The 24,218-nt window shown below is 40.7% G+C and overlaps 1 protein-coding gene across 12 annotated transcripts in view; it reads left to right on the forward strand.

The window, feature by feature from the left end:
- The window catches only part of fryl (furry homolog, like), a 655,772-nt gene that overhangs the window by 616,463 nt on the left and 15,091 nt on the right, over positions 1-24,218 (forward strand). For all 12 annotated transcript variants that reach the window (XM_068035582.1, XM_068035639.1, XM_068035630.1 and 9 more), the window contains 2 exons: positions 2,138-2,206; positions 23,440-23,550. In XM_068035582.1, coding sequence (XP_067891683.1) covers positions 2,138-2,206; positions 23,440-23,550 — 180 coding nt within the window. The remainder of the gene's footprint in view (positions 1-2,137; positions 2,207-23,439; positions 23,551-24,218) is intronic.

Here is a 24,218-nt window from a genome sequence, read left to right on the forward strand (position 1 = left end):
ATGTTACAGTTGTATAGGACTTTGGTTCGGCCACATTTGGAATACTGCGTGCAGTTCTGGTCGCCACGTTACCAAAAGGATGTGGATGCTTTGGAGAGGGTGCAGAGGAGGTTCACCAGGATGTTGCCTGGTATGGAGGGCGCTAGCTATGAAGAGAGGTTGAGTAGATTAGGATTATTTTCATGAGAAAGACGGAGGTTGAGGGGGGACCTGATTGAGGTGTACAAAATCATGAGAGGTATAGACAGGGTGGATAGCAAGACGCTTTTTCCCAGAGTGGGGGATTCAATTACAAGGGGACACGAGTTCAAAGTGAAAGGTGAAAAGTTTAGGGGGGATATGCGTGGAAAGTTCTTTACGCAGAGGGTGGTGGGTGCCTGGAACGCATTGCCAGCGGAGGTGGTAGACGCGGGCTCGATGGCGTCTTTTAAGATGTATCTAGACAGATACATGAATGGGCAGGAAGTAAAGAGATACAGACCCTTAGAAAATAGGCATCATGTTTAGATAGAGGATTTGGATCGGCGCAGGCTTGGAGGGCCGAAGGGCCTGTTCCTGTGCTGTAATTTTCTTTGTTCTTTAGAGATTTAAAATGATGATTCTGGACATTAATAGATTTTAAATGCTAATTTTAGTAACTTTTCTCCTGATCATTGTGAACATGTACAAGATAGATACATACATTGCTAATAGTTACCAGAAAGAAATCGTGAGCCAGGAGCACGGTTAGGGTGCATAAGTGGTCATGTAAGCCACTTACTTCTTAGATAAAGTATTTAAATCCCCAAATTATATTAAATCTCCTCCCCTGCACCTCACCACTCCCAAACTTTGGTTTGGCTTTTTATGGCATTATATGTAGCATGCTTCAGCTATATAACCTTTATTTAAATAATTGACTAGTGGATGATGGGAGCAAGAGGATCTGCTGCTTCATTTTACAAGCAAATTCCTGTTGTAAGCTCTGTCTCATAAATTTACACTGTAATTAAATCAGGTCACATAGGCATAATGAGATTCACAAATGGAACTTGGAATCCATTCACTAATTGAAACAGACACCATAATCTCTGGAGTATCCCATCCATTATTGCACTTGCCATCAAATATATTCTTCTGATTCTGGTGCACTTTTTGAATTGATAATATGAAGAATTGGCTTCCTTGTTTATCACTAGAATTACACAGATCTTTGAGGGGGGATGTGACATTTTAAGAAGTGGTATGTACTTACTTTATATACACAATATTGTTTTATAATGGACTAAATGACCATCTCTGGTTAACAATAAGAATAAGCTATGTGTTCTGTACAAATATGATATTGTGTACCGATATTTTAAAAATACATCAACTCTTTTAAATTTGTATCAGCCAAGTAGATTACAGTTTAGTGAATCATGGTTCAGGAATGAACTTTCTGCAGGAGATTTTCCTCAACAGGCCAGAAATCAGGAATTTGGTAGAGAATATTGAAAGGAGGAATACAGAAGCGTAAATGGGCAGTGAAATCTCCAGATTTGTCAATTCTCGGGCAGCTTGCACACTTTGGTAATCCTAATTTACCTGTTTAAAATGATAGCAGGATTTGATAGAGTAGATACAGAGAAGCTTTGGGGGTGGAATCCAGAATAAGGGGGCACAATCTTGAAATTAATGCTAGGTCGTTCAGAAATAAAGTCAGAAAGTACTTTTACCATTTTGCTGATGATTGAGACTAGATTGATGGGTCGGTAAATGGCCGGATTGAATATGTCCTGTTTTTAGAGGGCACGGCATACTTGGGCAATTTGCCACTTTGTCAGGTGGATGCCGGTGTTGTAGCTGTACTGGAACAGCTTGGCTAGAGACGTGGCTAGTTCTGGGGCACTAGATGGTTGCAAACACATCAGTCTTATCTTTTGCATTCACGTGCCGGGCTCTGCCATCGTTGGACAACAGGTAAGAGATGTGGCCGTGCAGGTGATCTTTGGCGTTCGTGGACCTGCTAATTATGTAGTGTGTTGGTTTTGCTATAGGAGTGGTATCTGGGGATGGTTATCTGTGATTTATGTATGAGTAACCATATATATGAGATTATTATTTTTGTGCCTATTAAACTATTTACTTAATGATATGATTGAATTTTTTAATGCAGTGGTTGGAAAACTGTAAAAGGACGTTTGGCACAGGGGATGGTTTCCAAAGAACCAATAGAGATGCACAGGTGAGTGACTGCATATTTTTTTCTATTCTCTCCCCCAACACACCCCATCCCCACCCACCCACCCTATTCATTTTTGTACTTTGCTAGTGTACTAGGATATAGAGCAAAGCTTAGGAGAAAGTGGAAGAAGGAGCATTAGTATAATTATTTTCATAAATCTCCATCTCAGCAATTTTATGGTAATTATTTTACTAACTGAATAGTACAAATTGATTACTCCTATTGAATATAATTTTTACAAATGCAGCTAATTGTAACATACTTTTTCCTACAACTCTAAAACCTCTACCACTATCTTTATCAACGATGGAGAGCAAAGGAAAGCAAACATTGGCTTCCCATCAGGAAACCATGTACTGTAGTACATTTACTGAAGTTTGAATCCTGCATGTGGTATCACTATTTATTTGTGAATATTACACTACCGCATCTTGAATTAAACCATACTTTACTGTATATGTGGTTGCCTGCTTTCAGATTGTTTAATGTCCTTGTACCTTGCTCCATATTCATGTGTAGATAAATATGGCTTTGCAGTCTTTTTGGTCCTTAATTTATTTGATTTTTGTTCAATTCAGAAAACAAATGGTCAGTTGATAGTTTCTTCCAATGAATGTTCTAACTAGTCTGCTCAGTATGTCATCCAATTAATTAGTAAAACAAACTGATTCAATTTCTCTGTTTTGCTTTCTATTGTTTCATAATATTGTAAATGAAGAAGTGACCAGCTGAACATTAGGATGTAAACAGTGTTGCACTTCCTCTTCCATTGCCGTGAACAGGATCACTTTTTTTTAAACTACATATTGGGCAAATTCCACCATTTCAGTGGAGAGTGGCGTTCACAGGGGGTGCATCAATTTTCATGGATGATAAATCATGCTGTGTGCCTGCATTGCGGTTCTTGTAAGCATGCCTACATGGTAGAAGTCTATGAGCGCAGGGCTCCAGCTAGAAACAAAGAACGAAAATATTTGGATTTGTTTAGTGCTAACAGATATTTACAAAATTTTTTCTCATGTTTTGAATATAAAAGTAGTGTGTGGTCACATCAGGTTAGCTTCATTCCTACTATTTGACATCTCCCACATATGAAGCAACCAAAACACGCCCGGTCTAAAGTCCTCGCAATGGCTTTTGTGGGAAAATTTAGAAGAAGACTTGTGCAGGAACAGTCACAAAAATTCCTGCATGCCGTGCTGGGGTCAGGCTATTATGTATGGCGCTGAGGTAGGAGTGGGGTGTTGTGGGGATGGAATGCAATGCCCTTACTCTTGCCTAAATGTGCCACTCGGCTTTCTGAAGTTGGGGGGCTGTCAGCTACTTGACATAAGCTGCTGGGAGTAACAGGCTTTGGCAGAGCCAGTGGGTGGTCATTGTGTGGACAACCAGGCTGATACACAACAATTAGCTTAGAGTATCAATTCTTGCTTTTCTACTTGACAGTACTGTGGTAAATTTAAAAAGTTAGCGATTTACAGCGTCACTGTTCTGTGTTTCAAATCCTCTTTTTCTTTGCCACATGGAAAATCTGCCAAGAAAGTTTGAAAATTGAGCTGTATGGTGGAATCAATGTCTGATATAAATTCATCATTATTCCTTTACTCTGTGCCTCCAATTATAACACCCAGAACTCTATCAATCTTTTCGATGGCTGCACTCACAATTTCATGGAATTATGACTGAAACCTCTAAATCTCTCTCTTTATCCACACCATATACTGTCCTGTCATTGACGGTATACACCTGTTCCTTATTTTGGTTTCCCTCACACTTACCCACATTAAATTGCTACTTTCCTGAGTATTCTTCCAACACGTCCATATTTTCCTGAAGGCAAACCTCCTTTCTTTTCATCAACACTCTTGAAGATTGTGCTTCTTATATGCAAACTCAAATCATCTATATATACCGAGGGCAAAAGTGGGCCTAGCACTGACTCTTGGGGTATGCCACTTCTAACAGGAAGCAGGAACAGTGCTCTCCAGGGAGATGGTGGTATAGTAGTATTGTCACAGGACTAGTAATCCAGAAACCCAGGGTACACAAGTTCAAATCCCACCATGGCAGAAAGTGGAATTTGAATGGGGCGGCGCAGTGGTTAGCACCGCAGCCTCACAGCTCCAGCGACCCGGGTTCAATTCTGGGTACTGCCTGTGTGGAGTTTGCAAGTTCTCCCTGTGTCTGCGTGGGTTTCCTCCGGGTGCTCCGGTTTCCTCCACAAGCCAAAAGACTTGCAGGTTGGTAGGTAAATTGGCCATTATAAATTGCCATTAGTATAGGTAGGTGGTAGGGAAATATAGGGACAGGTGGGGATATGGTAGGAATATGGAATTAGTGTAGGATTAGTATAAATGGGTGGTTGATGGTCAGCACAGACTCGGTGGGTCTGTTTCAGTGCTGTATCTCTATAAAAAAAAAAACACTTTTCCAATTCAAGCAACATCCATTTACCCTGTTTGGTTCCTGTCTGTCTACCAATTTTCTATCTACGCTGCTGCATGTTCTCTTTTTTTGTAGCAAGTCTGTTGTAAGACACCTTATTGAACACTAAGACACCTATTGAATGCCACCTGAAAATTCATTGATATTTCACCTAGTACAGATATTAACCAGTTTAGAATTTTATGCAGTTTTAGACTTCAGTTTTGTCTGAGCTGTACATTTTTAATTAGGTTTCTAACCAGCATGTGTTCCCAAGGTTTCAATAAATCTGTCCAAAAACTACCAATGAGCAGTGAAAGCCTCTTTTTATAAATATCATGAGTATTTGTGCATCAAATGAGAGAAATATTTTAAAAGTAAATAGTACTTGTATTTCATAAAGCTGTGGTGTAAGTAGATTTTCAATTAGGAATTGTAAATAATTGTTTATCTTTAAGTGTTCATTTTTAGATATTTTAATTGTATGTTTACATGAAAATATAAGAAATAACAAATTTAAAAACCATCTTTCAAGCAGTGGAAATTTCCTATGATCTATAAACAGAAAATGCTGGAAATACTCAGCAGTTCAAGCAGCAACTGTGAAGAGAGAAACAAAGTTAACGTTTCAGATCTGTGATTTTTCATCAGAACAGGCAACGGTTAGGAAAGGATGTTATTTTTTAAGCAAGTGAAGAGTGTGGATATTGGTGGGGAAGAGAACAAAAGGGAAGGTGTGTGATCGGGCAGAGGGCAGGAGAGATTAAATAACAAAGCTGTCATGGGGTAAAGGCAAAAAGCGTGTTAATGCTTGTGATGAAAGACAAAGCATTAGTCCAGAGAGAGTGTTAACAGCAGAATAATGAGCAGCTCTGTCTACATGAAAAACGGGAACATGGTTAAAAAATGAAATAAAATAAAATAATTTAAAAATTGAAAAAATACAAAGAAGGCCAGTCACAATCTGAAATTGTTGAACTCAAGGTTGATTCCGCAAGGCTATAGAGTGCATAATCGAAAGATCAGGTGCTGCTCCTCGAGCTTGCGTTGATGTTCACTGGAACATTGCAGCAGGCCAAGGACAGAAATTTGGGTACAAGAGCAGGGAGGTGTGTTGAAATGGCAAGCAACTGGAAGCTCGGGGTATTGCTTTTGGACTGAGCGGAGTGTTCCACAAAGCAGTCACCAAATCTGCGCTTGGTTTCCCCAGTGTATTGGCAACCACATTGTGAGCAGCAAATACAGTATACTAAACTGAAGGAAGTACAAGTAACTTGCTTCACTTGGAAGGAGTGTTTGGGGCCTTGGGTGGTGAGGAGAGAGGAGATAAAAGGGCAGGGATTACACCTCCTGCGATTGCATGAGAAGGTGCTGTGGAAAGGGGCCGAGGTATAGGGGGGTGATAGAAGAGTGGACCAGGGTGTCATGGAGGGAACGATCCCTTCGGATTGCTGACAGAAGAGGGGAAGGAAAGATGTGTTTTGTGGAGGCATCACGCTGGAGATAGCGGAAATGGCGGAGGACAATCCTTTGGATGTGGAGGGCGGAAGGTGAGGACAAGGGGAACCCTGTCGTGGTTCTGGGAGGGAGGGGAAGGAGTGAGGGCAGAAGTGCGGGAAATAGTTTGGACATGGTTGAGGGCCCTGTCGACCGCAGTGGGGGGGGGAATCCTTAGTTGAGGAAAAAGGAAGACATGTCAAAAGCGCTGTTGTGGAAGGTTGCATCATCAGAACAGATGTGTCAGAGACAGAGAAACTGGGAGAATGGGGTGGAATCCTTACAGGAAACTGGGTGTTAGGAAGTGTAGTCAAGGTAGCCATAGGAGTCGGTGGGCTTAAAATGAATATTAGTAAACAGCTCTCATGCCCACGTTTCTCTCCTTGGCCTGCTGCAGTGTTCCAGTGAACATCAACGCAAACTCGAGGAGTAGCACCTGTTCTTTCGATTAGGCACACTACAGGCTTGCGGACTCGACCTTGAGTTCAACAATTTCAGAGCATGACTGGTCTTTTTTTATATTTTCAATTTTTTTTTAATTTTATTTTATTTCATTTTTTGACCATGTGCCTGTTTTTAATGTGCTCATCACTCTGCTACTAACACTCTATCTGGACTAATGCTTTGTCTTTCACCACAAGCACTAACACGCTCTTTGCCTTTACCCCATGATAGCTTTGTTATTTAATCTCTCCTACCCTCTGCCCTATCACATACCTTCCCTGTTGTTCTATTCCCCACCAGCCACAACCCCCCACCACCACCTTCACATGCTTAAAACCTAATTCTTTTCTAGCCTTTGCCTGTTCTGATGAAAGGTCACAGACCTGAAACGTTAACTCTGCTTCTCTCTCCACAGATGCTGCCTGACCTGCTCAGTATTTCCAGCACTTTCTGTTTTTATTTCAGATTTCCAGCATCTGCAGTATTTTGCTGCTTTTTGTGATTTGTGTTTCAGTACCCTAGACCCCTTTTCTCCTCTACCCTACTCAGTCACTTATTATCCAAGCAGTGTGTGGCCTCCTTATTCTTCCTGTCAAAATGCACCACCTATAGAATCATGGAATGGTTATATCACAAGATGAGGCCATTCAGCCCATCGAGTCCGTGCCAGCTCTCTGCAAGAGCAATTTAGCTAGTCCCAATCCCTCACACTTTCCCTGTAGCCCTGCAGATTGTCTCTGTTTAGGTGCTTATCCAATTCCCTTTTGAAAGTCATGATTAAATCTGCCTCCAGCATCCTCTCTCAGGCAGTGCATTCCAGATCCTAACCACTCACTGCATTAAAATGTTTTTCCTCATGTTGCCTTTGGTTCTTTTGCCAATCACCTTAAATCTGTGCCCTCTGTTTCTCGACCCTTCGCCAATGGAAACAATTTCTCTTTACTCTGTCTAGACCCTTCATGAACTTGAACACCTCTATCAATTCTCCTCTCAACCTTTAAGGAGAACAACCCCAGCTTCTCCAGTCTATCCATGTTACTGAAATCCCTCATCCCTGGAACCATTCTCATTAAGGTTTGTCATAACTTCCTTGCTTTTGTACTCTTATGCCTCTATTTATGAAGCCCAGGATCCCATATGCCTTTTTAACCACTTTCTCAAACTGTCCTGCCATTTTCAACAATTTGTGCACATATACCCCCAGAAAAGGAGAAATTGGTGCATAACATTGAAGAGAGAAAGATACAATACTTTGGTCACATCATTATAGCAGAAGGTAGACAGAGACTATTATTAGAAGGAAAGATTGATGGAAATCGTTGGAGAGGAAAGCAGAGAAAAAAATGGATGACAGATATAATGGACTGGAAGCAGTTGACCTGTGCAGAATGTGTAAGGCCAGCACAGGACAGACAGAGGTGGAGATCCATGACAGTCAACCTTCTGAATGAACCCCCAGGTCCCTCTGTTCCGGCACTCCACTTTGGAATTGTACCCTTTAGTTTATATTGCCCCTCCTTGTTCTTTCTACCAAAAAGTATCAGTTCACACTTGTCTACATTAAATTACATTTTTTAAAATTCATTCATGGGATGTGGGCGTCGCTGGCTAGGAAAGCATTTATTGCCCATCCCTAATTGCCCTCGAGAAGGTGCCTTCTTGAACCACTGCAGTCCATGTGGGGTAGGTACACCCACAGTGCTGTCAGGAAGGGAGTTCCAGGATTTTGATCCAGCGACAGTGAAGGAACAGCGATATAGTTCCAAGTCAGGATGGTGTGCGACTTGGAGGAGAACTTGCAGGTGGTGGTGGTGTTCCTATGCATTTGCTGCCCTTGTCCGTCTAGTTGGTAGAGGTCTTGGGTTTGGAAGGTGCTGTCTAAGGAGCCTTGGTGCTTTGCTGCAGTGCATCTTGTAGATGGTACACACTGCTGCCACTGTGCGTCGGTGGTGGAGGGAGTGAATGTTTGTGGATGGGGTGCTAATCAAGCGGGCTGATTTGTCCTGGATGCTGTCGAGCTTCTTGAGTGTTGTTGGAACTGCAGCCATCCAGGCAAGTGGAGAGTATTCCATCACACTCCTGACTTGTGCCTTGTAGATGGTGGACAGGCTTTGGGGAGTCAGGAGGTGAGTTACTCGTCGCAGGATTCGTAGCCTCTGACCTGCTGTTGTAGCCACGATATTTATGTGGCTACTCCAGTTCAGTTTCTGGTCAATGGTAACCCCCAGGATGTTGATAGTGGGGGATTCAGCGATGGTAATATCAATAAAAATGAAGGGGAGATGGTTAGATTCTCTCTTGTTGGAGATGGTCGTTGCCTGGCACTTGTGTGGCGCGAATGTTACTTGCCGCTTATCAGCCCAAGCCTGGATATTGTCCAGGTCTTGCTGCATTTCTACACGGACTGCTTCAGTATCTGAGGAGTCGCGAATGGTGCTGAACATTGTGCAATCAGCAGCAAACATCCCCACTTCTGACCTTATGATTGAAGGAAGGTCATTGAAGAAGCAGCTGAAGATGGTTGAGCCTAGGACATTATTCTGAGGAACTCCTGCAGTGATGTCCTGGAGCTGAGTTGATTGACCCAACAACCACAACCATCTTCCTTTGCGCTAGGTATGACTCCAACCATTGGAGAGTTTTCCCTGATTCCCATTGACCTCAGTTTTGCTAGGGCTCCTTGATGCCATACTCGGTCAAATGCTGCCTTGATGTCAAGGACAGTCACTCTGTGTGATGTCCACCCATTCTACCAGCCTCTGTCCTCTTGAAGTCTATCATTATCCTCCTCAATATTTCACAATATTTCCAAGTTTTGTGTCATCTGCAAATTTTGAAATTGTGTCCTGTACAATCGAGTCTAAGTCATTAATGTATATTAAGAAAAGCAGTGGCCTTGTACCAAACCCTGGGGAACCCCACTGTATATCATCTTCCAGTCCGAAAAACCACTACTCTGTTTCCTGTCACTTAACCAACCGCGTACCCATGCTGCCACTGTCCCTTTTATTCCATGGGCTTCGACTGGCAAACCTAATATGTGGCACCTTATCAGATGCCTTTTGGAAGTCCATATACACCACATCAACCGTCTTACCCTTATCCAACCCTCTCTCTTACCTCATCAATCAAGTTGGTTAGACACGATTTGCCTTCAAAAAATCAATGCTGGCTTTGCTTAACTAATATACACTTGTCTACGGGCATAATTTTCGGCCCTTTATAGGGGCAAGAATGGAGGTGAGCGAGCGTGCCCGTTTGCCAATTTCCCGGAGACAGGATCGCGGGCATAAGTGCTACCAACCCACAAGCAGCACATAGTTAATTAAGGAGAGTTAAAGGCCAAATGTCAGAGGCCAGCTAGAGTTTTCAATTTGCCCTGCAGCATTGGGAACAGGCCAGGTTCTTGGAGACGGCCACAGACTGCCTCTGCATAGTGGTGATCTGGCAACTGTGGCCATTTTTTATTTTAGATTTTTCAAAGTTGCTGAGAGGGACCTGTAACAGCAGACTGCAGCTTCTTCCATGCTGGAGGGCCTCCTATTGGCCCTCCAACTTCGAGAGCCTCCTATTGACCCTCCAACTTCGAGAGCCTGCTTGTCATTCTTCATTAGATGGCTGTTGGCTATGCATTGGCCAGTTCAGGGAGAATCACTGCCGAATGACTGTTCCCGACACAGTGCGGGGTCAGGATCCCCATTTGACCCCAACATTGGGGACCTGACCCAAAATGCAAAATCCTGCCCTAAGTGACTGTTAATTTTGTCCCAGATTATCATTTCTAAAAGCTTTCCCACCACCAAGGTTAAACTGATTTGCCTTAGAGTTTCTGGATTTATTCTTAAACCCTTTTTTGAGCAGTTCTCCAGTCCTCTGGCACCACCTTTCCAGCTCCCCCCTGTTACATAAGGACCACTACGCCACCTTCGTATTATGTCTTTCTCAATCATTATTTTAAACCTTACTATGTTATGATTGCTATTGCCTAGATTGCTCTTGCTTCTCTTAGCTGCTCTGGTTCATTTCCCATAACTTGATCAAGTAGTGATTCCTCTCTTGTTGTGCTTCTTATGTACTGATCAGAAAGGAATTCTGAACACACTGAAAATTCCATTCCCTTTTCTCTACCTCTCCTTGCCAGTTTATTTGGAGTTGTTGAAATCTCCCATGGTTATTACTCTTTATAAATCACCCAGTACTTGGAATGTCTAATTTGATACAGTCAACTCTACTGGGTGGGACTGTACTAGGGACTGAACTCTGGGGCTGTTCCATTACAATTCTGTGAGATATTAACTATAACCGCTGGCACTTACCAATGCATTTGTGAGAGAGGATATGCATTTTTGTTACACTGCCAGTACAATTAATGAAGAAGTGTAATTTGATGCAGACTGACAGAACTGCATTTAAGTTCTCTATACGGCTATGTGCAAACTCAACAATGTGCAACACTTCAACACAGCACATTACAACACTTGTCATGGACTTAAGCAACTGAGCAATGTCACAAGTATGTATGTCATCAATCTGGTGGCGATGTCAATATTCACTCTGTTTATTATTATATTGTTGTCATTAAACGAGTGGCTGCCTAAAATGTAAAGTTTAGCTTTTTTTTGAAAATACTACTTCAAAAATGTGCATTAAATTTTATTAAAAGTACATTAAAGATCACTCATTCCTTGGATTAAAAGATAAATTGTTAACATCAGGAATCAAACAAACATTGACTGCTTCCAGCACCTCTTGTATTTTTCTGTAAGGTGCTTTGTAACATATAAATTTGTGGCTTTGTTTCATTTATGTGAATTCTTTCAAGTTTATGTTATTTATACTAGTGATTTTGTGCAAAGCTCTCTCATCCTTCTGTTTATTGAAGCTTATCTCATTCTGCTTTCTGTCAACTAATGACTACATGCTCCCAGTAATTGGCTTACTGGGCCAGTTCAGAGGTTAAGAAGAGTCGAGCACATGTTTGTGTGACTAGAGTTACACATAGGCCAGACTGAGTGACATCAACAGGATAAGAGTGACTTTTTGAAGGAAACTGAGAGAATCAGACCATCAGAAAGTGGGCCCAAAGCAATTGTTATCTGGACTTCATTTATTGCGTAAAGACAGAAGTACAGAAATAATGAACATACAGAGTACTTTCGGGAGTCACTATCACTTCTGCTTTTGGTGGTAGTCTTTGCAATATAAAAAAGGTAGTAATGTAATGTAATTGCGAAAGATCTTAGCTAAGCAGTAATAGATGTTGGTGCCATTTTACTCCAGAATAATATTTAATGTCAGGGCTTCTTATACTGATAAACAGTTGCAAAAACTACTATTTAAATTAATTCTGAATGTTAATTTTAAATTAACTCTCAATATATTACATCATCTCTGAGAACTTTAATAAAGAGTGAACGCCTTGTTTATTGGAAAGGGAAAGCATTAGAACAGCCAGATGACAAGAGACACAAGGACATTTTTGCAGTGTAATGATGTGTCCAGAAATGTTAACAGTGTTCAGTGAATGCAGACCAGATATTTGTGTAGGGCAGTATCTGCTTAAATGTCCAATTTATTGGAAATGATAAATTAACCGTGAGTGATCTAACATTTGTCCTGGTGAACTGCTGAGTGTTTAAATTTGAATTAAAATGTTGTTCTTGTATTTTTCGTCATGCTGTAAAAGATTACAGTTTGCACTACTTATAGTTTGTAATGTGCAACGTAGGGAATGTGGACATATCTTGATTTTCAGTTATAGATTTGTTTTCCTTGATTTTTTCTGATAGGGCCTTTAAAATATCTATAACACAAGAGATAGGTTTAAAGGGTGCAAAATTCTTAAATGCATTCAGGAGAATAGATTTAACATAGTTATGGAAAGAGATAAAGTGAGGAATAAAAGTTTTCAATTGGGGAAAGGCGAATTTTACTAAGTTTAGATGTGATTTAGCAGAAGTGGACTGGAAACAGATACTAGAAGGTAAATAAGTGTCAGAGCAGTGGGAAGTATTCAAGGAGGGGATGGAGAGTGTTCAGAACAAATGCTTCCACTGAGAGAGGTTGGGACTCCCAAATCTAGACACCCCCCCCAACACCCCCTCACTTGCCCCCCCCCCCCCCCCTGCCCAAACACCCCCTCACCCCTGGATGTCAAAGAGCATACAGAGTAGAATAAGGGGGGAAAAAGGAAGCTTATATCAGATACCAAGAGCTCAATACTGCAGAAATTGTAGATGAGTGTAGAAAGTGCATGGGTGAAAATTAAACAGGAAATTAGGAAAGCAAAGAGAAGGCATGAAAAATATTGGCAAGTTAAATCAAGGAAAATTCAAACATGTTTGAATACATAAAGGGTAAAAGGGTAAGTTGGGAAAGAGTAGGGCCAATTAGAGACCAAAAGGTAACTTGTCTGCACAGGCAAAAGACAGGGGCATGGTTCTTAATGAATTCTTTGCATCTGTTTTCACAATAGAGGGGGCGAACCAGGCATCGTAGTTAAGGAAGAGTGTGAAATATTGGATGGGATAAACATAGTGAGGGAGGAAATATTAAGGTGTTTAGCATCCTTGAAAGTGGATAAATCATCAGGCCTGAATGAAATGCATCCCAGGCTGCTAAGAGAACTGAGGGAAGAAATAGTGGAGGCTCTGACCATCATTTTCCAATCCCTTCTGGCTATAGGCATGGTACTGAAGGATTGCTAATATTGGACCATTGTTTAAAAAGAAAGAAAGGGATAGCCTGAATAATTATAGGCCAGTCAGCCTAACCTTGGTGATGGGCAAATTATTCAAAATATTTCTGAGAGGCAGTATAAATCGTCCTTTAAAAAGGCAAAGATTAATCAAGGACAGCCTCACAGCTGTCTGCATGTGCAGAGTTTGCAAGCTCTCCCTGTGACTGCGTGGGTTTCCGCAATGGTGCTCCAGTTTCCTCCCACAGCCAAAGACTTGCAGGTTGATCAGTAAATTGGCCATTGTAAATTGCCCCTAGTGTAGGTAGGTGGTAGGGGAATGGTGGGGATGTGGTAGGGAATATGGGATTAATGTAGGATTAGAATAAATGGGTGGTTGTTGTTCGGCACAGACTCGGTGGGCCGAAGGACCTGTTTCAGTGCTGTATCTCTCTATGATCTATGACAGCATTGATTTGTTGAGGGAAGGCTGTGTCTGACTAACTTGACTGAATTTGTTCAGGAGGTAACAGGGAGGAGGGTCGATGAGGATAGTGTGTTTGATTTGTCTACATGATTGTTGGCAAGGCGTTTGACAAGGTCCCATATGGTAGACTGGTCAGAAAATTAAAAGCTCATGGAAGCCAAAGGAAAGAGGCAAGTTGTATCCAAAATGACACAGTGCCAGGAAGGAAAGGTCGACAGGTGTTTTTGTGACTGAAAGGTTGTTTCCAATAGTGTTCCACTGGTTTCAGTAATGGATCCCTTGCTGTCATGGTATATATCAGTAATTTAGACTGAAATTGGGGGACATGATTAAGAAGTGTGCAGATGATATGAAAATTGATCATGTGGTTGATAGTGAGGAAGAAAGCTTTAGACTGCAGGAAGATATCACTGGACTGGTCAAGTGGGCAGAAAAATGTCAAATGTAAATTGATCTGAAGAAGTGTGAGGCAATGCTTTTGGGGAGGGCAAACAAAGCAAAGGAACATGGTAGGATTCTGAGAAGTGTACAGGAACAGAGGGACCTTGAAGTGCGTGTTCACAGATACCTGAAGGTAGCAGGACAGATAGATAAGGTGGTTAAGAAGGCACATGGGATATTTTTCTCTATTGGCCAAGGCATGGAGTGTAAGAGCAGGGAGGTTATGCTAGAACTGTAGAAAATGCTAGTTAGAACATGGCTAGAGTACTGCATACAATTCTGGTCACTGCATTACAGGTGGGATGTGATCACAGTAGAGGGTATAGAAGAGATTTACGAGGATGTTGCCAGGAATAGAGAATTTTAGCTATAGGGCAATGTTGGATAGGCTGGGGGAATTTTCTTTGGAACAGAGGAGGCTGAGGGGAGATTTAATTGAGGTGGCTCGAATTATGAGGGGCCTAGATAGAGTGGATAGGAAGAACCTATTTCCCTTGGCAAAAAGGTCAATAACTAGGGAGCAAAGATTTAAAGTAATTGGTAGAAGGAAAATGGGGGCATTAAGAAATGTTTCCACCCCGAGGGTGATGGGGGTCTGGAAGGGTGGTAGAGGCAGAAATCCTCAGCACATTTTTAAAAATACTTGGGTATGCACTTGAAGTACTGTAACCTACAGGGCTACGGGCCAAGTGGTGAAAAGTGGGATTAGGCTGCTTAGCTTTTTTTCGACCACCCAAACAAGAGGAGTGGATTGGCCTCTTTCTGTCCTGTAAATATTCTATGTAAACAAGTGTAGAATTGGTTTTAGAAATCTACGCGTAGCATATAAAAAATGTGTTTCCCAAATATTAGTGAGGAAAGAATCTAAAATTTCCTCCTGGTCATATTGGCAGCCTACAAAAATTAAATATATGACAGTGACTCACAATACAACTGATTCGTAAGGTTAGAAAATAAGTGTGTTCTATTTTAGTCCTTCAAAATACTGCAGTGGCTAGATTCCTGCAGTCATTTTAGAAACTGTTTGATAGGCTTTCCTTTGCTGTAATATGAATCAGGTTTGTATCAATTCATTTTGTCCCAAAAGAGTCATTATGGATAGTCTTGAATGTATATAATTTTTTTAAAGAGGGCACACAAGATTTTTTATAATCCATATTTTAATAATAAAAATTAAATAAATATTTAACTTTCTACTCTTCTGTACTATTATTAAAGCCATGCAGTAAAATTACATAAATTATTCCCACTATTATTGGGACAAAAATATGAAATTGATCAATTTATCACAGTGTCACCATTAAAGCTGAACTTGGACTTAAATGTGCAAATATGGTTTTGAAGTAATCTTAAGATAATTTAAAATAAGATTTTACCTAACTTGGCAACTGCAGATAGTTTTCCATTGAGAAATGTAATCCTATGGTGAAGCAATTCATAACTATATATTGTAAACTTACCACAAAACCGAAAATGATTTCTGTTACATATATTGGTAACTGTTTAATGTGAAGCATTTGAAATCAGGTTTTAATTGAGGAAGGAGGCTTTGTGAAATGACTTAGGTGTGATGAACATTCATGTGAAAATACATCTTTTGACCATCACTAGGGATTTGGGTTCAATTTGTAGCGTATGTTAGTTTGTAAATTGGTTCTGGTAACACTGGGACATCTTTGACCTTGTGTGAGGTTTAACTGTCACTAATTCTTGATCTCTTTTTCTTTCCTTGTTTTCTGACTTCATCTTCTTGCTTAGCAAATGGAAGTTCTAGCAGTAAGTGATGGTTCTTGTCTTCTAGACATATTAACAGTGTTGGAATCGCAAACTGACCTTTGTTTGGCGTATTTACATTTTGTAACCCTGCAATGTGTCTGTCATCATTCATATATGTGTGCAGCTGCCAAAGAATGCTATGTGTTGCTTCCATGTTGTTTATGATGACTGTTATACAATGTCCTTGTAGCCTTTCACTTAAATGATTACTGAAAAGAAAAAAAAATTCTTTGAACATCTATAGTAAGTATATTAAATAGATTTGATTTGCTATCCTGGTGCTGATAAAATGACATCCAGTTGTGAATAGTGAGGTAAATAATATTGTAAGTATCAGATTTTTGATTCTACAGACCATATATGTAACAAGTGGGCAGTGCTTAGAAATTAAAGTTTATGACTTTTCAATTAGTGGTCAATGATGAATCCATGTAAACCTCAATATTAAAGTCTTTTTATTATGACTACTCTCAGTCCTTTTAGGATACCAAAATGGTAGTTTATGCTGCATGTAGGTATTCTAAAAGATTTTTTTTTAAACTTAAAAATAGGCTTTTTTTCCTATCAAACCATTTAGGCCATGAACATTTTTTACTTACTTTTAAATTTAAGTACAGTATGACTGAATCATGTAAATTTCCTTTTTAATTAGTAATCGAAGTCTCAAATTTAAAATATGTAAAAGTTCAGACAAGCTATGTTTGTTATATGGTTGCTATACCCTTAAAGGAAACCACGGCCAGGATTTTACATTGGGTGGCCGGGAGCTGGCCATCGACTGGAAAGTTGGTGGCGAACCCACTTCTGCCTCGCCTGGGGATCCGTCCCCTATTTTACGGGTCCCCAGGCTTTAAGTGTTCCGAGGCGGGACTTCCATCCGCTTGAGGGAGGATGTCCCGCCTCATTGAGCTGTCTGCCAATCAGCAGGCCGGCAGCTCTTAGTCCCAGCAGCGCCACCGGAAATGGTGGTCACTGCTGGGACTGCAGCCCAGCCATCCACAGAGGAAGACATGGAGCCGGGAGCTCAGGTAAGTTTTGGTTGGCTCGTCGGGGGTAATCGGTTGGGCCCCGGCGAGGCAAAGGTGGTCAGTTAGGGGGAAGGGGGACGTGTTAGGTGTTGGGGGTAGTGAAGCTACAACACAGGACTACTTGCATGCCAAACTGTGTAAGCAGCACGCGATAGACAGCTAAGCGATCCCATAACCAACGGATCAGATCGAAGCTCTGCAGTCCTACCACATCCAGCCGTGAATGGTGGTGGACAATTAAACAACTAACTGGAGGAGGTGGCTCCACAAATATCCCCATCCTCAATGATGGGAGAGCCCAACACATCAGTGCAAAAGATAAGGCTGAAGCATTTGCAACAATCTTCAGCCAGAATTGTCGAGTTGATGATCCATCTCGGCCTCCTCCTGAAGTCCCCAGCATCACAGATGCCAGACTTCAGGCGATTCGATTCACTCCACGTGATATCAAGAAACGACTGAAGGCACTGGATACTGCAAAGGCTATGGGCCTGACAATATTGCGGCAATAGTAATGAAGACCTGTGCTCCAGAACTTGCCGTGCCCCTAGCCAAGCTGTTCCAGTGGCTCTTGGGTTTAAAGGGATCAAAGGATATGGGGCAAAAGCGGGAACAAGTGACTGATTTGGATGATCAGCCATGATCATAATGAATGCCGGAGCAGGTTCGAAGGGCTGAATGGCCTACTCCTGCTCCTATTTTCTATGTTTCTATTGATACAGCTACAACACTGGCATCTACCCGGCAATGTGGAAAATTGCCCAGGTATGTCCTGTATACAAAATGCGAGACAAGTCCAACCCGGCCAACTACCGCCCCATCAGTCTACTCTTAATCATCAGTAAAATGATGGAAGGTGTCATCAACAGTGCTATCGAGTGGCACTTGCTTAGCAATAACCTGCTCAGTGACGCTCAGTTTGGGTTCTGTCAGGGCCACTCAGCTCCTGACCTCATTACAGCCTTGGTTCAAACATGGACAAAAGAGCTGAACTCCAGAGGTGAGGTGAGAGTGACTGCCCCTGACATCAAGGCAGCATTTGACCGAGTATGGCATCAAGGAGCCCTAGCAAAACTGAAGTCAATGGGAATCGGAAACTCTCCACTGGTTGGAGTCATACCTAGTGCAAAGGAAGATGGTTGTGGTTGTTGGAGGTCAATCATCTGAGCTCCAAGCCATCACTGCAGGAGTTCCTCAGGGTAGTGTCCTAGGCCCAACCATCTTCAGCTGCTTTTTCAATGACCTTCCTTCAATCATAAGGTCAGAAGTGGGGATGTTTGCACAATGTTCAGCACCATTCGCGATTCCTCAGATACTGAAGCAGTCCGTGTAGAAATGCAGCAAGACCTGGACAATATCCAAGCTTGAGCTGATAAGTGGCAAGTTACATTCGCGCCACACAAGTGCCAGGCAATGGCCATCTCCAACAAGAGAGAATCTAACCATCTCCCCTTGACATCCAATGGCATTACGATCACTGAATCTCCCACTATCAACATCCTAGGGGCTACCACTGACCAGAAACTGAACTGGAGTAGCCATATAAATATCGTGGCTACAAGAGCAGATCAAGGACTAGGAATCCTGCGGCAAATAACTCACCTCCTGTCTTCCCAATGCCTGTCCACCATCTACAAGACACAAGTCAGGAGTGTGATGGAATACTCTCCACTTGCCTGGATGGGTGTAGCTCCAACAACACTCAAGAAGCTCGACACCATTCAGGACAAAGCAGCCCTCTTGATTGGCACCCCATCTACAAACATTCACTCCCTCCACCACCGATGTACAGTGGCAGCAGTGTGTACCATCTACAAGATGCACCACAGCAACGCATCAAGGCTCCTTAGACAGCACTTTCCAGATCCATGACCACTACCAACTAGAAGGACAAGGGCAGCAAATGCATGGGGAACACCACCACCTGCAAGTTCCCCTCCAAGTCACACGCCATCCTGACTTGGAACTATGTTGTCGTTCCTTCACTGTTGTGGGACAAAATCCTGGAAAACTCTTCCTAACAGCACTGTGGGTGTACATACCTCACATGGACTGCAGCGGTTCAAGAAGGCAGTTCACCACCACCTTCTCAGGGGCAGTTAGGGATGGGCAATAAATGCTGGCCTGACCAGCGATACCCACTTCCCATGAATTAATTTTTAAAAAAAGAATATTTAGTACATCATACTGTTGTTGAAAATCATTCTTGTCTCTCACTCTTTGTATCACATGCTGCAGTTTATGTGCTTATGTACCAAAAAAATTTATAATGTTTCCTATCTTTTATTTATTTATTTAGAGATACAGCACTGAAACAGGCCCTTCGGTCCACCAAGTCCGTGCCAACCAACAGCCACCCATTTATACTAACCCTACAGTAATCCCATATTCCCTACCACCTACCTATACTAGGGGCAATTTATAATGGCCAATTTACCTACCAACCTGGAAGTCTTTTGGCTGTGGGAGGAAACCGGAGCACCCGGCGAAAACCCACGCGGACACAGGGAGGACTTGCAAACTCCGCACAGGCAGTACCCAGAATCGAACCCGGGTCCCTGGAGCTGTGAGGCTGCAGTGCTAACCACTGTGCCGCCCAGGGAGTTCTTGCAGCATGAATAAGGCAACATACACACAACATTTAATTTGGCATTTAATTTCTTGCTTCAGTTGTTTTATTCAAGCAATAATTCTGCTCAGAAAGTCTATTATTGAAATACTGTGGTAAAATATAACATTGAACAGGCATGAAACCACACTGATCACATATGTCACTTCAAGAATGAAGTAGCCAAAAACATTTGTTTTTATTTGGTAATTCTGTCTGTGTTTTTACTATGACACTTTAGACTTCAGTTGCTAAAATGTTAAGAATGTACAGTTTTTGTTGTTGCCAGACTCTAGCATGCTTTAGTAAGTTGAGTTTTAAGATAACTACTGTGGCTCATAGTCGTTGATCTGTTCTGAAATAAGTACAACTTTTAGATCAAAAGAAATCTGATGTGAAAAAATAATTTATCACTGTTGTTCACTTATTCGGGTCAATGGGCAGGAACACTGGCCCAGTGATGTCAGAAAGCACATGCAGCGGTTTTAAAATCAGTGAATATATTCACCCATGAATGGTTTGATCCATTGAAGCTCATCTCTATGGTACCCATACTATCCAAGCCTAGATTCCAATTGCATTTGTCTCTACTATCTTGCCTGGCAAATTATTTCAAATATTTATCACACTTTGAACTTATTCCTGATAGCCACACCATATTTACTTCTCACTAATCATAATTCTGAATCTCTGGTTCTATTGGTTTAACATACTTTGAAGTAATGTTCTTGTTTTGTCTTATCTGTAAAATTTGATATCTTATACCTTGATGTTTCTTCCCAGCTCTTCGCCTCGCCCCCACTCCAATTACTATTTCATAATAGTTCATCCAACGCGACATGAAGTCCTGTGATATTGACCACAAGTCATGGGAGTCAGTTGCCAGTGATCGCCAGAGCTGGCGGACAGCCATAAAGGCAGGGCTAAAGAGTGGCAAGTCAAAGAGACTTAGCTGTTGGCAAGAAAAAGACAGAAGCGCAAGGGGAGAGCCAACTGTGTAACAACCCTGACAACCAGTTTTATCTGCAGCACCTGTGGAAGAGTCTGTCACTCTAGAATTGGCCTTTATAGCCATTCCAGGCGCTGCTTCACAAACCACTGACCACCTCCAGGCGCTTACCCATTGTCTCTCGAGACAAGGAGGCCAGAGAGAAGAGAATAGTTCATCCCCTTTACATTTGAGATCATTTTTGGTGCTTTTTGTCAACTGTTTTTGTTTGACGCTCCTATGAAAGGGCATAAGACAGTTTAATTCATTAAAGCTGCTATATAAATGCAAGCTGTTGTTTTCTGGACGTGTTTATCCTTTTTTGTAGTATGGTGACCAGTTGAACATACAATTGCCAAGTGTGGTCTTCCAGTGTATTGTAAAGTTAGTTTTTTTGAAAATAAAGTATCAAATTATATTGAAACTACAATTGACTGAAGGTTTGAGCCATTACCAAACTATTAACAATACATCACATACTTACAAAGTTTATTTTTTAAAAATCTTAAAAGATCTCCCAGAATTTATGTGTATTAATAATCAAGCAGAAATGTTGGTGCAAATTATAAATATATTTTTGCACAGGATTATTGGTATTTTTAAGAAATATTGTAGCAACCAATATGCACTTTAGCAAGTTATTAAATTAATGAGTAAGGTATGGACAGCTAAATGTTAATTTTCAGCACCATTACTGACTCAAAAATGTGTTTATCTGCTTGAATATAATGCATTCTAGATAATGTCAACATAAAAGGTGTTGTAACAAGTACCTACCGCTCAACACTTCCACTTACCGAACTGTTTACAGTGTAATTGCCAGCTATTATATTGGTGTGTGTTTGTTTTTCTGAAATTAATTCATGAGAATTGTTATAGACTTGAATTTGAGAAGATATTCAAATGATGGTTTCAAGAACGGGTTGCTGTAGTGCAGTAAGGAAGGCAGAGAATTGGAGATTGTAAATTAAATACACATGGATTGAAAGTAAATTATGGAAACTGACCTTGAATACATTGTGTCATATTTTAGTGAGTGATGGTTGATTTTATTTTAAACTTAAGTGCAATTTGATGTTACCTGTGCTTTTCAATAAGAAATTTTACCCACTTTATTTCCTTTTATATTTCCTGTTATGAGCTATGCTTATTTTCAGTGTTCTTAGACAGCCCTCCATCCTTTCTATTTCTGGTGATTCCTGAATGTTCTAAGCAAGTATGTACAAATTACATCATTGATATGACATGAAAGAATTTATTTACCCAAAAGTGAGAGGGGATCTAAATGATATAGTTCAAATAGCGAGTCTACTGAAACACCCCAAGTTTATAGCTGTATCTACTGCTGTTAAGTCAGCTTCCTGGGACTGTTGAGCGCAAAAATACGTCTCTGCCAGTTCTTCGTTTTCCTCAAAAAAAAAGAGAAAACCATCAGGAACAGAAATCTAAAAGGGGTTAAAGTTAACCATAATTCTTTTTGCTGTTTTCTTCTTCAGAGGTAGTGATGAGTTCCAGTATACCTTCATGTCTTCAGAGTCTTCTGATGCGGGTATACACTCTCCTAGACGATGTTCACAGATTCAATGACTATTCAATGACTAGCTAGATTCCTATTACTGTGGGACACTATAACTGGGACAGGATCAACGTTGTGGAATCCCTATTGAAAATCTGTGATGGATCAGCCAGTGTGAATTTTGTCTCTTAGCTTACTCCAACAAGATTGTATTTACAAAAATTAATTGTGGCAAGAGCTCATTCTTTAAGTTTAATACTAGATATATACTTGAAAAGGAGAAATGTCCAGAGCTATGGCAAAAGAGCAGGGCAGTGTGGCTAATTGGATAGCTCTTTCAAAAGAGTCAGCACAGACATAATGGGCTGAATCGCCTCCTGTGCTGTATAACTCTGTGATTAAAGTATATGTCTGGAATTTAATCATTGAAACAAGTATCCATTTGTCTTTTTTTCTTGCTAGTACAGGGAGAATGTTGTATCCTTCACAGAAATTCAAACCAAATGACTGATGAGACATTGAGGAACTATTTTTTTCAATATTGTACAATTACTAAAGTCATTGGGTAAGAACAGAAATTGTTGCCTAATGATGGTGTAAAGCAATTATTGCAATACTTGCAAAATGAGTGAAAAGTCTGCCATTTCTAAAATATGTAGAAACTTATAAAAAAAAATATTGACCAAAAGCTGGGAACAATAAGACAAGCTTTTGCTCTTACCAGCTTCAGAATAGAATTGGCTGTGTAGTAATGGACTTGGTTGTTTCCGTAACCTCCAGGTCAATTTTTGTTTACCTAATAATCACTGAGTGTAGTCATATTATTTTATGTCATATTCCTATGTAGAAATCATAATATCAATTAAAGAATATAAACTCAATTAGCTTAGTGCTTCAGATGTCTTTAAGATGCCACATATGCACCGGAATAGTAATTTGTAAATATTAATTCAGCTGTGGGATTTAAAATTATTTTGAGAGTAATATTTTACAATGTGGTATGATTTTTTCTGAGTGTCAATAGATTTAATTACTTTTTCACTAACTGTTAGATAACAATCTGTCACAGCAATGCTGGCTGTTTTGCGTTAAATGTGCCAGTGAACTGAACGTTTGCTTTTTGTGCTGGAGCTGTAACTGTGACTGTAGTGCAAAGTTCAGCTTTCATCTGCCTTTCATCAGCTTTACATTGTATCAGCTCATTTTAAGCTGGCATTTCCTCTGTGCAAGTAGTAAGTAACCATCTTTAATATTTTGTTGCAGAAAGCTGGCTGTGATTAATCTTCAAGTTATTTCATGTGCGATTAGCTGTGGAACATACTAATTTACCTACATTTACTCTTTTTAGGAGCTGGAGCTGTGCCGACGGCTGTACAAATTGCATTTCCAACTACTGCTCCTGTATCAAGCCTATTGTAAACTCATCAGTCAAGTAGACACCATCAAGCAAAAGGCTGAGGTAACTTTTAAGTAATATTTGCATTTAGGGCAGTAATTATTTTCTGTGTGCTATCAGGAATAAAGCCCTTTATTTAATATCATCAGTGACATATCCACCTTGAGTTCTCTTGTAGATAATTTTATCAAAACCAATTCCTTTATTACTGTTACCTCTAACAAAATGTTCCATATCCTCACTCTAAATAAACCTTTGTTCTCACTTCTTTGTAAAAATTGATGCAAGATATTTAGCATCTCCAACATACTTTTCACTCTCTGCAATTCAATTTACTCCTTCATTCCCGAGTCTTCCTACCTGCTCTTTAATTATTCTTTTACATATATGCTTAAAAAACCCTTTCATATTATCTGCTAGCATTTTCTCATTCCTTTTTAGCCCTCTGATCTCCCTTTTCACCTCCTAGCTATACTTTCCCATCGCTGGCAATGTCCTGGTGAATCTATGCTGACAATCTCTATAGCTTTTTTTTATATTTATCTGTCTGTTGATTATCTTTAGTAGTATTAGCCCTAGTTTGGGCTAGATTTCCTTTTTATCGCACAGTGCTTTGCCTTTTTTGATTCCAGTACCCTTATCGTTAACGTTCCATTATCCTTTTCAGTTTTCACGTTGAACCTATGTTGTGGTTGCTGTTTCCCAGTTGTTCTTGTACCTTTACATCAGTT

Source organism: Heterodontus francisci, chromosome 1 (genome assembly GCF_036365525.1).
Source record: "Heterodontus francisci isolate sHetFra1 chromosome 1, sHetFra1.hap1, whole genome shotgun sequence".
Taxonomy (NCBI): Eukaryota; Metazoa; Chordata; class Chondrichthyes; order Heterodontiformes; family Heterodontidae; genus Heterodontus; species Heterodontus francisci.